The sequence below is a fragment of the Syngnathus floridae genome, chromosome 9 (assembly GCF_059516105.1).
Source record: "Syngnathus floridae isolate MCC-2025c chromosome 9, RoL_Sflo_1.0, whole genome shotgun sequence".
Taxonomy (NCBI): Eukaryota; Metazoa; Chordata; class Actinopteri; order Syngnathiformes; family Syngnathidae; genus Syngnathus; species Syngnathus floridae.
In genome coordinates, this window is record NC_142421.1 from 10,336,892 (window position 1) to 10,352,498 (window position 15,607).

Here is a 15,607-nt window from a genome sequence, read left to right on the forward strand (position 1 = left end):
CACAGGGGACCTCAGCAGATAACAGCAATCATTTAACACGTGCGGATCCCTTTGACGCTCCCAGTCACGCTTCACGACTCTGGAGAGAAGCACCGCGGGGCCGCCGAGCTCCACGCTCAGGACATGGATCTATCAAGAGTGGCCGAGAATCGACGCGGAGAGGGCGGGAGAAGACTCCGAATAGACCCGCTGTACGCCGTCTTCATTATTTGCTTACAAGGTTGGTACATTAACTTAATGCGAACTGTAGGATTCATGTACAAACTAGCATGCATGCAAATTTAAAACAGATGCATAAACTAACATGCACTAAAAAAAATAAAGTAATGCTGAAATGCAGGTCAATGATCTTCCATCTGTTATTTTATGGAAGAACATTTTATTTTTCTGCCTCTCAGCATTTATGGGATATACTGAATTACTTGCTTAACGGGTTACAGTGCTCCCCCGAGATTTGCTACTTGCAGATTGGCCTATTCATAATTGTTTTTAGAACCTATGCTCTGATAAGCACTAAAAAACTCGCCTATTTATTTTTTTGCGGGGTCAGGCAATGCTGTAGTAGTCCTATCCCATAACTCCTGCTTTGGAGCCATCTTGTCATATTTTTATGCTAAGGAACTATGTATAAGTGAATTGTGGAGTTTTATATAGTGCTTTTTGGGTAAAGAGGAATAGTTGCCCATAAATGCCACAAAATTATTAAGGAGTGGTCTTGACTCCCTACCATTATGGAAGTGAATCCACACCTTTCCCCTCAAAATGGCTGATTATCTCTCTCGGGCGCTGGAGCACGCCATTACAGTAGAAGAACTCTCATCACACAGTTGGATTTAATGTTTGTATGGTTGTGATTGTAAGCAAGGAAATGCAAGATGAGAGCAGGCATACACGCATCACTGAGCACAGCCTCACAGTGGCTTTTCTTTCCATGTTCTCACAATACGCTGGAGATGCCATTTCTCATGATCATATTGCATGATGGAAATGGCTCTCAGACCTTGGGCGATATTTATCATGCAGGTATGGCCTTGGTTTGTGGATTCCTTGCTTGTGAGAAAAGAAGCACGATAATACTGTGAATGTATAGTTTTGCTAACTGTATCAAAATCACTTTTAACCGAATCCAGCAGGAATGTCAAACATGGCGCATCACACTTTGCATTTGCGTTAGCCGTCGTCAAAATGGCTGCGTGTCCGCTTAAGTTAAAGTATGCCTGTCGCCCCCCGCCATCCTCGTCAGGGTGCCCACTTTGGGATGAATGTGAGCTCTGTATGCGGGGCAGTGGGGGACCAGGCGGCTGTTTACAAGATGCATGAATAGAGCCAAGCCAGGTACCGTCGTGACAGCCGAGAGGGCTTTTGCCCGTTTTCGGAATTTCCTATTTAGTTGTTTATTTTGAATACGTAGGCGCAGGAATGGCATCATGATTTAATGTGGTCGACACACAGGAGGGTGTAAATAGCGACCTGGTTTGAGTGAATATTTTTATTTAAATATATCATTTTTATATATCTTTGCTTTTGTGTCAGTTTTACAATAAACTTGAACTGGAAGTGCCAAACCTGAAGCAAGCACGGTGTGCTTCTTACATGGCGAACCGTGCAAGCTATAGTCTTCAGTCTGTTTCCTCAAAGTTTAAAAAATTTCTTGACAGTGAGAGAGTAAAAATTGACACTCATATAAATTGTGTTTTTGTAAATTTTTCTGTTTAAAAACTGTGGATGCAAAATGTTTTTTATAGTCTCTCCTTTTATGTTGATGTAGTTTTTCTTCTATGAATGACTCCTGCTTTCCTCGTCGTGTCATCATAGTGTCATTTTAAAATACAGTTTTACAACCATAAGCACAGTTAGTGACTGCCCACATACTTGTAGATGATGATCCAGATAGATGGCTACTTTAAACGTGTCAGTGGATTGTATTTAATATTTAATTAAATGGTGTAATTCAGGCAAAAACAACAAAACAAGTAGCTTGTCTTACAACTGCTTGTTTTGTGGTTAACCTGCACTCCAAAACGGAACGCGCTTAAATAGTTGCGCTTTATCCGAGGCAAGGATCAGCGTTCTAGTTAGACGGGCGAGTTCCAATCGAGGACCTGAGCGTGACAACAAAACAAAGAGAGGAACAGAAAGAAGCCGCTGAATAGATGTGAATAATAAGATCTGGTTGTGAATATCACAACGTTTGCAAAGAATGTGAGGCTGCCGGAGGAATTCTGAAGGTCTTCGGCGGCTCGTGTTTCTGGTCATTTATCAGAAGTGCTTACGTGAAACGTTTTGGAACTCAAGAGATGACTTGTTTTTGCGTGGTAGATGTGCGCAGCGTGCACTCACCCCATTATGACGGATTCACTCCCAGGGGAGGATCCTCTTGCACCTACTCCAATCACGATGGCCCGCTTTCTCAGATTTGGCTTTCTTGTCATTTTGAAACTGATGCGTGCCTGTCCTCTTCCCTCCAGTCTGTGACCTTGAAATCAATCCAGGTCTTCAGTCTTTAAGGATGTTGAGCTTGGTTAAGTGAATTTCTTTTAAAGGAGTAATGGATCCTCAAAGGCGCAGTGTGTGTCCTCAACCTTTAATCAAACGTGGCTCCATTTGAGCCCGAGTTTGAACGGACGGCAGTGTTACGCTCATGCTCGCATCTTGCCTTAATTTGGCAGCCAAAAAGGTAGGTCGGGACCACACAAGGCCCCCCTCACATCAAGGCAAGCATTCAGATTCAAAGAGCCAAGTTTGCGTCTCTCTGGTCTGATAGATTTTTTTTCTTGTATGCCAAACGTAAATAGTCTTAGTGCTTTTTCAGCAATTTTCTTTCCCTTTTTTTTTTTTTTTTTTAAAGTGGGAGGACTAATAAAAAGAAAGGATGCCAGTATGTGCGGTGGTTAAACTATTCGAAGCTGTGCATTTTTTGAGTGAGATCAAATCTCTGTGGTGAAAAATAAGCCTTGCATTCTGTGGGCAACAAAAGCCAACAAACAGCCAAGCGGTTTGCTTGAAATGATGATTACTGCACCTAATGACCCGTGTGGGTGTGTGAGAAAGTGTATGTGCTGGCTCTGGATCCTGTGGTTGTGATTAGAGTCGGGCCTTGTTGATCTCCTTCCTATGCGGTCGCGGGTCTCTTTGGCTCTGTTGTTGCCGGTCTTGTCTGGAAGCATCTCTGTTGTTTATTGACTCGGTGCCTGCTTGCATCCCCGTCTCCTGTCTGACTTGCAGACTCCACCACAGCCGTCTTTGTAGTGTTGTAAAATGTTCTCCGCCTTAGTAGTTTATTTTGTTGGAGGTGTTACTACATTGTTTTCAGTTCTTTGCAGCCACGATTCAACTGTATTGTACACCAGAGGAGCTTTGTAATTAAGCAAAGTCATAAAATGCTCATCTTCTTACTGCCCACAAATGAACGGTGTCTTTCTAAGCAGATTTTTTTATGAAAAGAAAAAACGGCAACAAAAGTCCTTACAGGCTCTGGACTTATTGTTTTGAATAGATCCGGTTTATTATTTTACTTTACTACCCCACAATGATATTTCGAGCTTGAAGTGGACTAATCTATTGTCTATTCACAAAGTAATAACAATAAATCTGAAATCATAGTTTTTGCATGTGGTACGGGGAGCCACTGTTGATGCAATTTAATTGGATGCAAGCTGCTTTTGGCCACAGCTCACACCCATCCACTTAAACGCAGACTCGACATCGACGCCCCCGCTCCCATGAGATTTTTCCTCATTGGCCTCCTCGGCTGTAAGTCGTCATCCACACTCGAGCCGAAGAGATAACCTCTCCACAGAGTGAACTTGAGCTACGCTTGGCACGCGATCTAAAGCTTTTGTCTACAAGCACCACACTGCGTCTTCTACTTTGTGGTAATGTGGGTTTTTCTTCAGTTCTTCATAGACTTCCAAGTGTAATCAGCCTTGTACATCTTCCATAGCTAACGCTATGGTAGTTTGTATTATTGGCTAAGCATTAAGTAAAAAGATAGAAAGACAAAATAGATTTATATAACCATTTAAATTTGATACACAAGAGTATAAACTGAGACCTCAGACAAAGACACAAAGCTAAGCTTTGTATTTTCTCTCATAATGTTATCTCTCACCATAGAAACACCTAATCTGCTGTTTCTGGACAATTTCTCCGCTATTATAGATAACATCATATCAGGTTCTTTGAGACATGACCAGCACTGATGTTTTTACTAGTTTGACCCCCTCCGGATGTCACGCACTGCTGTAAATCTTTACAACAATGCCTTTCCTTCAGGGCAGGTGTGAGTCTCCTCACAGTGCAACACAATTCTTGTTTTGTTCCCGCACCGATGCCAAGCATGCGCGCTACTGGCGTCGCATTCAAATGCTCTGGATAGAAACGTGCAGGAATGCTGAATTTGGCGCCCTACCATTAGAAGGGCGAGGGGATAAAGGACCGAGAGAGGAGAAAGGCGTCTGGCTTGTCATTGCATAATCCCGGCAGCCATTAACTCTTTGTGTGCCGAGTCTGAATGAACTCATCATAGCAAAGGGCCACAGGCAGAGTGACAGCGGAGCACCTCTCAATCGCCCCGCCAAACCAGCAGACTTGAACCGAGGACACTGGTGTTTAATTGGAAGGAGGACCTTTAACGCCGTTTCATCTCCAAGTGCACAGGGTCAACGGTTTGGTTGTCACATTCAAAAACTGGTACAGATTATTTTTTTTTTGGTGCCAGTCAAAAGGATAATGAGCAGCAGAATACGGTAAAAATGAAAATGTCTTGAGTTGCCTGGGCAGTTTGGTATGTGCGCCAGCAGGGTGTCTGGCTCTCGTTTTTATTATCACAGGTAAAAAGTGCGTGAATAAATGATTTCATGCTCACTCATTTTGGATGTCAAGCAAGTTCCACAGTGCTGCTGTTTCTTTTTTTTTTTTTTTAAAGACCTTTTATATCTTTTTAGGTCACTTGTCTTTGTTCGACCCCCCCCTGAAAAGCGACGCTTGTCTCAGTCCGTTGCCCTGCGAGCGAAAGACACAGAACAGTGAACTGTATTTTGCTAAAATCACCTAGCTCACATTTCCACTGCATTTTTCTGTGATTTTATGTTCCACCTCTCTACTTAAACGCCTGGAAAGCTGTTAGCGAGAGAAAAACAAAGGTCTGCTTTGGTTTTGTACTTCAGACTTTGCTGGCTGGACTGTTTAAGTCTTTGAACAAAACACTGCAGTTGGTCGGAATTATTGTTTGTGTCGGGGGCCTTGTGGGAAACGCTTTTATACTATTTACAGCTTAAAACTCCAAACATTCTGATAAACTGCTTAAATTCTTCCACCCTCTTTCCTCAGCATATAATACATTAATCTTAAGCATGGTTGTACTCTTTTATTTTCCTAGCACAAATCAGTGTGCACAATAAGTAAGGTAACAAAGTTCATACCGGTACATTATTTTTAATTTAATTTACTATATTATACAAATGCTTGTAACTGATATTTCTGTGACTTCAGATCACAGACGTACAGTTTTTCTTTCTGACAATGATGCATAGCTACAGCATGAGCACACGATGCCCAACATTGTTCTCTATTTGTCAAAAATAATTAGTACATCAGAGAAAGAAGCTCGTTACCCACCCGGCAATTTTTTTTGTGTGGTTTTAATGAAACAAGCTCCCTGGCCTCATCCTCTGCTCTCTCTGTGGCGCGACTTGCACTCTGTTTCACCTTCCGCAGCTTGCATTGAATTTGTTCGCTGTAGCTTCACAAACCGTGCCATCGAGTGGATCCCTTTAAAGATTGGCCTGCTTTACGGAATTTACGCCTCCCTCGGAGTAGTGTGTGTCAAGTTTTGGCACACCGACAGCAGATGGGTGGTGTTTTCTGAGGGGAGGGGGGGGGGCACCTTCTGGCGGTTCTCCTTACCAAACTCATTGTCTATTGCTTCCAAATGAGTGCTCAATGTACTATATGCTTCCAAATGAATCCTTCAGAACATAGAAAATCAAATTCCATGTCCCAACTTGCACACAAAGGTGCTTCCTGTTTGTCTTCCATTCTTCTCTCCATCCTTCCTCACCACTGTAGCCAAAAATGGTGGAAATTTACTAACTGTACATACATTTATTTTTTTGTAGTTTTATGAAGAATTCTTGTTTATCACAAATATTCAGAATGTTTTTTTTTTTTTTTTTTTTCTTAGCTCTACATTCAACTTAATAACTGCTCTTTTTAGAGAAAGGAGAAAGATTCCATCACATGGTACTGGAATTTTTTTAACTAGATTTTCTTCATCATCATACTCTCCTTTTGGATGACACATTAAGTCATTACATTTCATCACTAGCAGCAAGTTGAATTCTTTCAATGGACAAACTGAATAGATCCTGCTACAATACAATGGAGTGGTCTGTGCAGGTGCTGAAGCTCAGGACAACATTTCCTGTTGTTATCAGTTGAGGTGATGAGAGATGCTAAATTGTTGTGTCTGACATGAATGCTCCCTGGTTGCCCCTCGTGCTTTAGCTAGCACAGGAAGTAAAGATTTTGTTGCGATTATTTCCTTTCAGTGTTGCGTCACAGCGGACGGGGATCTCCGCCTGGACCTTTTTGTTCCACACACCTCATTTTTCTCCATCCCTGCATAGTATATACCTTCATCCAGGTCAAAAAGTGGAGTCAAAAGGTCATGGCCTCGTCTTCCTCATTGTGAATCATGTTTGTGTGTGAGTGTGTGAGGGAGTGTAAGGACCAAGTTGAGGTCTCCCCAAAGGATCTGAGTGACAGCAGGTGCAGGAGATGGTGACTGTGTGTTTTGCTGTTGGCTTCCTGAGGTGCAGATGGGAGCTCAAAACTGGAGGACACACAGAGCCCTCACTGCCTCAGGAATTTCCAAAAATGTCATCGCGCACATTGACATTATGCAAGGAAAGGATCTTGTGTGTGTGTTTATATGTATACAGTATGTGTGTGTGTGTGTGTGTGTGTGTGTGTGTGTGTGTGTGTGTGTGTGTGGCTTTGGTGTTTTTTGGCTCTGGTCTGTATGGCCACAGCAGAGCAGCTGGTGGTGTCGTGGTCCCTTCAGGTCTGTGTGCTCACTGTGTGTCAAAACAAATGTTTAACATGGGACTTTTGACAATTTAATCACTTGGCTACCTTAGATGGATAATTAAGAATAATGGCTGCAATAGTTGCTTTAATTCAATACTTTTTTCAATAATATTGTCTTATATTTGCTGAGAAATCACAAGTGCAGCCGTTTTTTTTTCCCCCAGAGGGGAACTACCAGTAAATGTCAAAATCTTTGGTTTTATTTACGGCACTGTCCTTGATTAAAATGTTAGAATATGTATGAAAGGAATCAGTGTGCACTTGACCTTTGTGGCTGACATAGTTCAGTGCGCTGAAGCGCTACAAGGATCCATTAAATTAAGCTCATTTAAATTTATCCAAACTATTTAAAACTCTTTCTTGTGTAAAAACAGTCTGACTCTCAATCTTGAGGCGACAATTTTGTCTCATGAGGGAAGAGTTTTAGAGCAGTCAGACATTAAAGAGCATTAATAGATTTGGTCCCAAGCTATTTTCAACACTTTAAAAGGGTTAATAATGTGTAAAAAATTATCCATGCCTTGCGTCAATGTTTTTAAATGAAAGAATGAGGTAAGAATTAATCATTTGTTCCCACAAAATGCAAAATTGTGCGGAACGTTGCTTTCTTTGTAGTCAATTTTGTGAGGATTCATTACAAGCTTATTGAGCTGTTCCACATTCCGGTTTCATGCCGTAATTTGCTAGTTGCCCTTTTTAGTGATTATGGATGGGTCCCAGGCAGATGTCTTATTCTGCATGTTCCTCCAAGGTTGTCATTTCTTGTGAAGTAAAGAAAAGCTTGCCCCTGCCTTCTCAGCAACCGCAGGGGCTCCATCTTTAATCAAGGTGAGGTGACATATGAGCCCTGGGTGCACGTCTCGCTTGCTCACGTTGCCTTTATCGTCCAGTTACTTCTCTGAGGATTTACATCAGTAGTGGCATGCTATGAAGGAAAAATACGATTCAAGTACTCTGAAAAAGTCTGTCACAGCAACTTTTCAGTTTTTTTTTTTTTTTTTTTTACTCGCATCGAAGGAAAGCAGAAAGTTGTTGAATTCCAGTTGCTTTTTTGACAAATTTTTGACAAAATAAGCCTTCTTTAAAATCTCCAGCCCTTTATTCAAAACTTGACATTATTTCAAATAGTGTACAAAATGGTAATCCAAAAATTGAATATGATTAGGTTTCTACTTGTCTAAACATTGGCATAAATGTTAATCAGTTTTTCACACTAAGGTTTTATCTGAGAAAATCTGAGACTGTTCACTCAGAGGCTAAAATTCCAAGAATGTTGGCATTTTTTAGTTATTTTTTTTAGCTAAACACAGCCTCTAAATAACTATTTATCAGAATAGTTGATTAATTTGATAATAGATTAGTTGTTGATTAATCAGTTGTTTCACCTCCAGTGGTTAAGTGAAGGAAAGCAAGGAGACTTTTTTTTTATATATATATATTTTATCTGGGCAGCCATGGCTAAGTGGTTAAGCTCGTCACCTGCCGTCGTGGAGACCCCTGGCTCCAAAGCATCCCCTCCAACACATGGCTGTGTCCTTCAGCAAGACACTGATACCCCAAATTGCTCCCCGGGCACTTAAGCAGCCCCCTGCTCCAGTGAGTGACACTAACATTGTGTGTTGGCTGTAATGGGTCAAATGCACAAGTCAAATTTCATGTACATGACAAAAAAATATGAATTTTTCTTTTGATGCCTAATGTCGGTCACTACAGTACATTGACTTGAGTCATTACACTTATTTCCAAATTGTGCAAATCCATATTAGCCCCAGAACCAAGTTGGACTTTTATGTGCTTCCTAGAAAAGCCCGCCTCGGCACAACTTGACAAGACATCTGTATTTTATGAGACTATTAACGATTTAGGAGAGCAGTACTTTTCGTAAACCGAGATTGTTTCTCATCCCTTCCAACTGTAAAAGAGTGGATGTCCTGCAGCTTTTCCTCCTTTTGTTTGATCTTTTTTTCTGGCACAATTCCTCTTTCCATAACGCCGAACTGGTTCAAAAGGCATTAAACATGAGTGGGGCTCCCTTGTGCACGGAAATGGTGGGAGACATTTAAAGAATATGCTGCCAGACACCAGACCGGAGTCTCCCACAGCTGTGGGCCCCACAAACCCGCCAGTAAACACATTTTCCTCATACAGATGCGTTATGTGTTCATTGAAACCCATTGGGACCAGTAAATGTGTTTGGATTTATTCACGCAGCACTGCACTGTACCTTATTTTGCTTTATGACTGAATTGAAAATCAAGTAGCTACTACTACAACTACTTTTTTGGCAAGGTGTCCTGGACATCCACCATCAGAAAACCGTGGGGATATAATAGATTTATAGCCATCTACCCATCCGATACTGCAAAGATTCTCTTGTCTGCAGTTTTGTATTTTTTTTAGCGTTCAAATTTTGGGAAGTCGTATTTAAAAATCTCAGCGTAGAGGTTTGCCATGTGGTCATAAAATCAGTGTCATTTTGCAAATGAGTGATACATATGCAAGAATCAGTCCCATTTTGATTACAGTATTATGATTTCTAATTTAATAGTTATATCAAATAAAATTAATACAATTGATTGTGACCAGACTCATACAGCCACAGTTCTCATGACGCTGTACAGTTTTGCAAATGGACAAGTGCCATCACAGGGGAAAAAAAATAATAAATTGTGGTTTGGCTACACACAATCTCTGGAAATGTTAGCATAAAGTGTTTCATTGTGCCCTATAATCTCAGGCAAGAGTTACGGTGGTTTGGGCAGCTGGAGGACATCAAGACCATGATGGAGCAAAGCGAGGTTAGAAGGTCACAGGGAAGTTGAGGTCACCCCCCCTGTTTAAAAAAATACCCGCTCAGATTTCAGTGCAGATGGACAGGCATCAACTCGACTTAAGACTAGTCTACAGCAGGAAGCGTAGGCGTCCATGTGGAACTGTGCCAACATTTACAAGTTCAATCAGTTGCGACAGATCATTGTCCAACCAAAAATGTACGTAAAGCAGAAGCTTGGGGTTTTTTTCCTCCCAAGAGATGTCTTTATTCCATTTGTATCCTTGTAGAAACAACTGTGTCAGCAAAAAACTGACCTGAAGTTAAATTATTTACCATATGGCTGTGTGGAAATTCATCTGTTTATTTCTTTAAATAAAAGCATTTGGACCCTTTGCTCTGCCAAGAGAATATCCCAGGAACTTTTTGTCCTCCACTTGCTCTCCTCTATGGTTCTGTCTCTCATTAACTCGAGCCTGGGCTAAGCCATGAGTCATTCTGATGTGCAAATCAGTTTTTTGATGTAGCGCTGGATCCCATTGAGTTTTATTACGGCCCACTTTTGACATAAATGCAATTAAACAAATAAGCAGTAAATTGTTGTTGTGTGAGAGTGAAAAGCCGCATGACGCCTGGATTTTTCCATCTGCCATGGAATCATTCACTTAATTAAAAGATTTGTGTAGACTGGATGATAAGCTTGGTTTTAACCAACAACATACCGAGATTGTTGTTGATGGATTGTCACTATCGCAACATAAATTGTATTCCGGATTTTTAAAAATCATCACCCATTAAGCATCTTCCTGCAATGGATCACCATGTAATGGAGGTTTTTATTGATTTCATTTTTCAAATGGAAACAGTTGTAAAATTGCAGTGGAGTTTTATTATTTTTTAGCTTTTCTGTAAGCCAACTATGCTTGATTTAATGCAGTGACTCAGTTTTGCTCGTCAATTTTTCTGGTTTTATGTCTGAGGCAAACTTTGTGAGATTCTGTTCCTGCGGTGTGTCTGATGTCCTTTCAAGGTCTGTTTATGAATGAAGGGCTGCTTTTAGTTGGCCAGCTTGTGATGGTCAGCCCAAGCTGTGTAGCGGGATGATTCCTCAACAAGTACGGGAGGGAGGGGGGAACAAGTGGTTCTTGTTAGGAGTAAGCTGGAGAGAAAATAGGTGTAATTGAATGTCAAGCCATATGCTTCTTATTTTGTGAAAATGTGTCTTTGCGTTAGATCAGGTTAAATAGCCGCGCCAGACTGCTCACTTTTCATTCCACATACAAAGGATTGTTTTCAGACTTATATGGTGGAGTTTGAAAAAGAACATTTAGAACAATTTCAAGACTGACTTTGACTGATTTCAGTTTCAACAACTTGATTGTATTGTTTTTCCACCTTTCCTCGTATTATACATGTTAAGTGATTGAATGTTGAACATCATGTCATAATTAGATAGAAGAAATGTTCATCTGATTTGGCTGTCCGGTGAATAATCTCGGTTGTTTTTTCACTGGGTTAAGGCACAAGTACCGATACCAGGTATCAGTATTGTTATCGGGCCGATACCTGGCCTTATTTGAAGGTTTGGGCACTCTTGATGTTGGCCTATGTCGGCAGCCATCTTGTGGCCTTCTTAAAATCAGGAACTAAAAGTCTGGCGGTACATAAAATGGATTGATGGATGGATGTTTGTTTGTTTCTAGTTCTACAGAGCTGGATTGTTGTTAAAGAGCTTTGTTTGTATTCATTTTATTCAAACTTACGATATAGACTTGCTATGACCCGATAGAGAAGTCAGGGTGTGCCTCAAAACACTGAAAATCAGTTCTTGGGATCAATGGCTCTTTGTTAGCGTATGCACAGATAAAGGTATCTTGACCAGTAGCTGAAAGTTTCAGTCTTGTTTTTAGGCTGCATGTCCTACATATTGGACAGAGGTAAAACTTTATGATCAAAGGCCACTACTTGTTTTAACCTCAGGTCCTGACACACTGGGGCCTCTTTCTGACATGACCTCTCACCCTTAAACCAGGCTAATCTGCTGCTTAAAGGGTCATTATCTGGTTATCCCCATCGTGTAATTTCACACAGGAAACTCCAACTTAACCAACCGCAAGATGGCCCTGTCTTTAATAAGGTTCTAAATCTGACAAATTGTCACTTTTCTTGTCGACAGACTCTGCTCTCATTCAACGTCTGTTGGTGACAGAAAAGCTGACTTGTTGCTGTTTTGTTATGAGGGACTCTCAAGATGGTGTAGAACAGGAAAGAAAAATACAATTGCTTAGAGTAAACCTTTTCAACTACTTTACTGACAGTCTGAAACTCAAACTTGCCTGTCATCTGAAAAAATAAATAATAATAATAATAAGTAATCTCTGCATTTTTAACATCATGTTAACTCATTTCTTGAGCTGAAGCAAACGCATTTTAAGAGGTTGGTCCAGAAGTAAAAGTATGTTTTTTTTTTTTCATATTTCCTATTGCAAATAATCTTTTTCAGTGGAACCGGAAAGTCTTGGACTCAAACCCACAACCTCCAACAATTGAGGCAGGTGGCCTAACCAGTCAGTCACTGTGCAGTCATTTCAACCTACATACAATGCTCTAAATAAATCGGTACCATTTATCTCATTTAGTGTTCTGTGAAAATGATAACTTATAGGCCAAATGACTAACATTATATACAAAATACTTTGTGTTTGTTTGGGTAACATGACTTTTAGAAAAAAAGAAGCAGAGCATAAGTACTGTCACTTTTCACTCAAGAGCACGCTTTAGGCTACATGCAAAACAAAAATCATCTTCCCCTCTCCTCTGCCCTAAATTCTTCTTGCCAAACAGTGCCTGTGTAATCCTGGCACAAGTGTGCCAGCAGAGTAAGAGTTTTTATTACCGTGTTCACCAATGCGCATCTCACCTGCAGAAATGTCGGTTGCGCTTGATTCTTTGCGTTAATATTCTGTTTGTGTTGAAAAACAGAAGTGGCGGGTAAACCAACTGTTACTTCAGCTTGAAGACAAAAAAAATGACTGAACCTATTTCAAGCCTCGTATCATTCTAAAAAAATCAATTCATTCCTTGAATCACATTAGCAACAATGAATCACGGTATGAATTCAACCGTAGTTAAATTGAATCTTTACACCCTTAAATATCATGCATCAGGAGGCGTACCCTGTATTTTGAGAACTGAACATGATGGACAAGGTGTTTTTGTGTCAAATCGCCAACTATTATTTTACAGGCCTCTGCAAACAGCTCATCATGCCCCATCAGTAAACATTTTTTCAAAAACTCAAAGAAAAATACTTTTTATGAACATGTCCTCCTAACCCTAAGAATCTCCCAAGTCAAACGACAAATTAATGCTGCAGCGTTGGCCTACGTGGTGTGAAATGGGAAGAAGGCAGAAAAACAGGTTTGGGTGATAAATAGCGGTTTAGAAAGTGTCTCCTTTCTAACAGAGGATTGGGCTTTGTCTTGTAATATGAGCAGACTCCTGTGCAGCCACCGCCAGCTTCTCGGGGTGTCTGACTTTCAACCGTTCAGGCAGCCAGAGGAAGAAAGAAAGGGGTGGAGATAGGCGAGACAGATTTATGTTACATTGTGGTGCCTCAGGCTAGTATGGAGGAGTGAAAAGTCTTGAGTAGTGCTTGATGTGTGTTGATGGGCATGACTATTTTATTAAAACGTGTAACTAGGCATGTCACGAGTTTTTCACGATGACATACAGTATTTTCCCAGAAAATCAGAAATGATAGTATGGTATGAATTTTTTTTTAACCATGATAGTTCTGGTAATGAGTAAAATCACAATTGTTTGAATAACAATAATTTAATTTTGGGTGTAAACAATAAAGTTCAAACATAAAAAATATCAAGACAAATTTCTCTGAAACACTATAATTATTTAAGTTCCCTTTGGACCAAACAAATGGTATATAATTGATCATTTTAAAATAAAAAGGTGCAAATGTAAAAGTAAAAATGTATAAATACACACTTGGGTTCTTTATGTTTTTCAACCAGGAAGTAAAGATGTACCTAGGTATAGAAATTTGTACTCTAAAGGAGTGCATTTATCACACATTACTTTTTGTGGGTCACAGAGCTCATGTTAATGCACCCCCCAAATGGCCCATTGGTATCGTTCCAGCTGTGGGGACAGCTGCTCACCGCATCAAAACACCCCCTTAATAAAATAAAATATTCCCATTAGCATTGAAGAAAATGAAACTGAGGACTCAGGTTCTAATTTTCTTATAGGTGAGCCTGCGGGATTATCATGTATTTGAGATGATGGATGCACTTGTGCTCGTGTGTCACGAATGGCTCGCAATATCTGTTGTGGAGATTATTTTGTGTTCCCATGTTCTGTTGTACCCTTATAAGAATAACAAAATTGTCTGTACACTTCCATTGAAATAGTAACTCATAAATTGGGCCACAATGACTCCCAAAGTCTCGTAGCGTAACATAAGAATTGTACATGACCTCATAGAACTGTGGCAGTGAGATAACTGGGCTAATACTCACAAATCAATGCAGTTATCTGTTGTAACATTGCACCTTCCTTCTCACATGAATAGAACTATTGTGAAATAACACATACACGTTTCTAGTACATGCCCCATCACCCTTAAAAATCCTTTTTCAAACTTTTCTTAACTGTAAAATTTTAGCAGCATTTTAGGGTGGTCTGGATAGTCAAAATTGTGTTTTCCTTAATGACTGTCTACATTTGGATCAGGGGTATCAAACATTTTTTTGGGGGGCCACATTGTAGTCATAGCTTCTTTCAGAGGGCCATTATGACTGTCAACCCAAATAAATGTATGAGCATCTCATATTATATACAGTAAAAGCTACAAAACAAACTGATAAATAACTCGTTTTCAAGTCAGACGAGTAAAAACTGGTCAAATATTAAAAAAAAAAAAGATATTAAAAGTGAAGACAATTTCATTTCTAGTAGTGACACGAATTTGATGCAGAATTTGTCTTTGCAGGCCACCTAAAATGATGTGGCAGGCCGTATCTGACCCCTGGGCCTTGAGTTTGACACCTGTGATTTAGATGCTTGTTAGTACCAAGTTTCAAAAGATTTTTCAATCCTAATTAAGCTCTACATAGGTCCTGTGACATTGCACTTAATACCGAGGTGACTTCAGACAAATTCAACCGTAGATGTCCCTTACCGTAATACTTTCTGAATAATTTAAGTTTTATTAATGCATCTGAGCTTTTAACCATAGTCATGTCTCTGTAGAACAACTGTAGAGAGCTCATTTTGGATGTATGAAAGGAGAGGGCAGTATTGTAGCTGACTGATGGAGGATAAGGGGAGCGCGCCTCAACACATCTTACTCTAGTACAAAAGAAGGCTGTGGTGTCCATACAAATGAACGAGTGACGGACATTTTTGTGACTCATTTCCTTCTCACAGTTCACGCACATTTCAAACATCCTCGCGAGTCGCCTAACAAGTGTTCAAGCTAGCCAGACAGCCAGTCATCACGCCCAGTCCTTTTCCTTCCCCCATTACTCCCTCTATCCTGGGAAAAGTGAAACATTGTTCATTCTGTGTGCACAACCCATATAAGATGGGGGTGTAAAGCAGGAAGTAATTAGTTCAAATGATTGCGCTGTAATCATAAAAAGTAGGGCTGCTCACAAGCATAGTTGCTTAACCAGGCTTCTCACCGTGTAATTATTGTTTATAGCGACGCGCTGTTCTCGCTCA

General features: G+C 40.3%; 1 protein-coding gene across 3 annotated transcripts in view; it reads left to right on the forward strand.

Moving 5' to 3' along the window:
- ptk7b (protein tyrosine kinase 7b) overlaps positions 1-15,607 on the forward strand; it is a 48,938-nt gene that overhangs the window by 329 nt on the left and 33,002 nt on the right. For all 3 annotated transcript variants that reach the window (XM_088385900.1, XM_088385902.1, XM_088385901.1), the window contains one exon: positions 65-220. In XM_088385900.1, coding sequence (XP_088242026.1) covers positions 124-220 — 97 coding nt within the window. In that variant the 5' untranslated portion in view covers positions 65-123. The remainder of the gene's footprint in view (positions 1-64; positions 221-15,607) is intronic.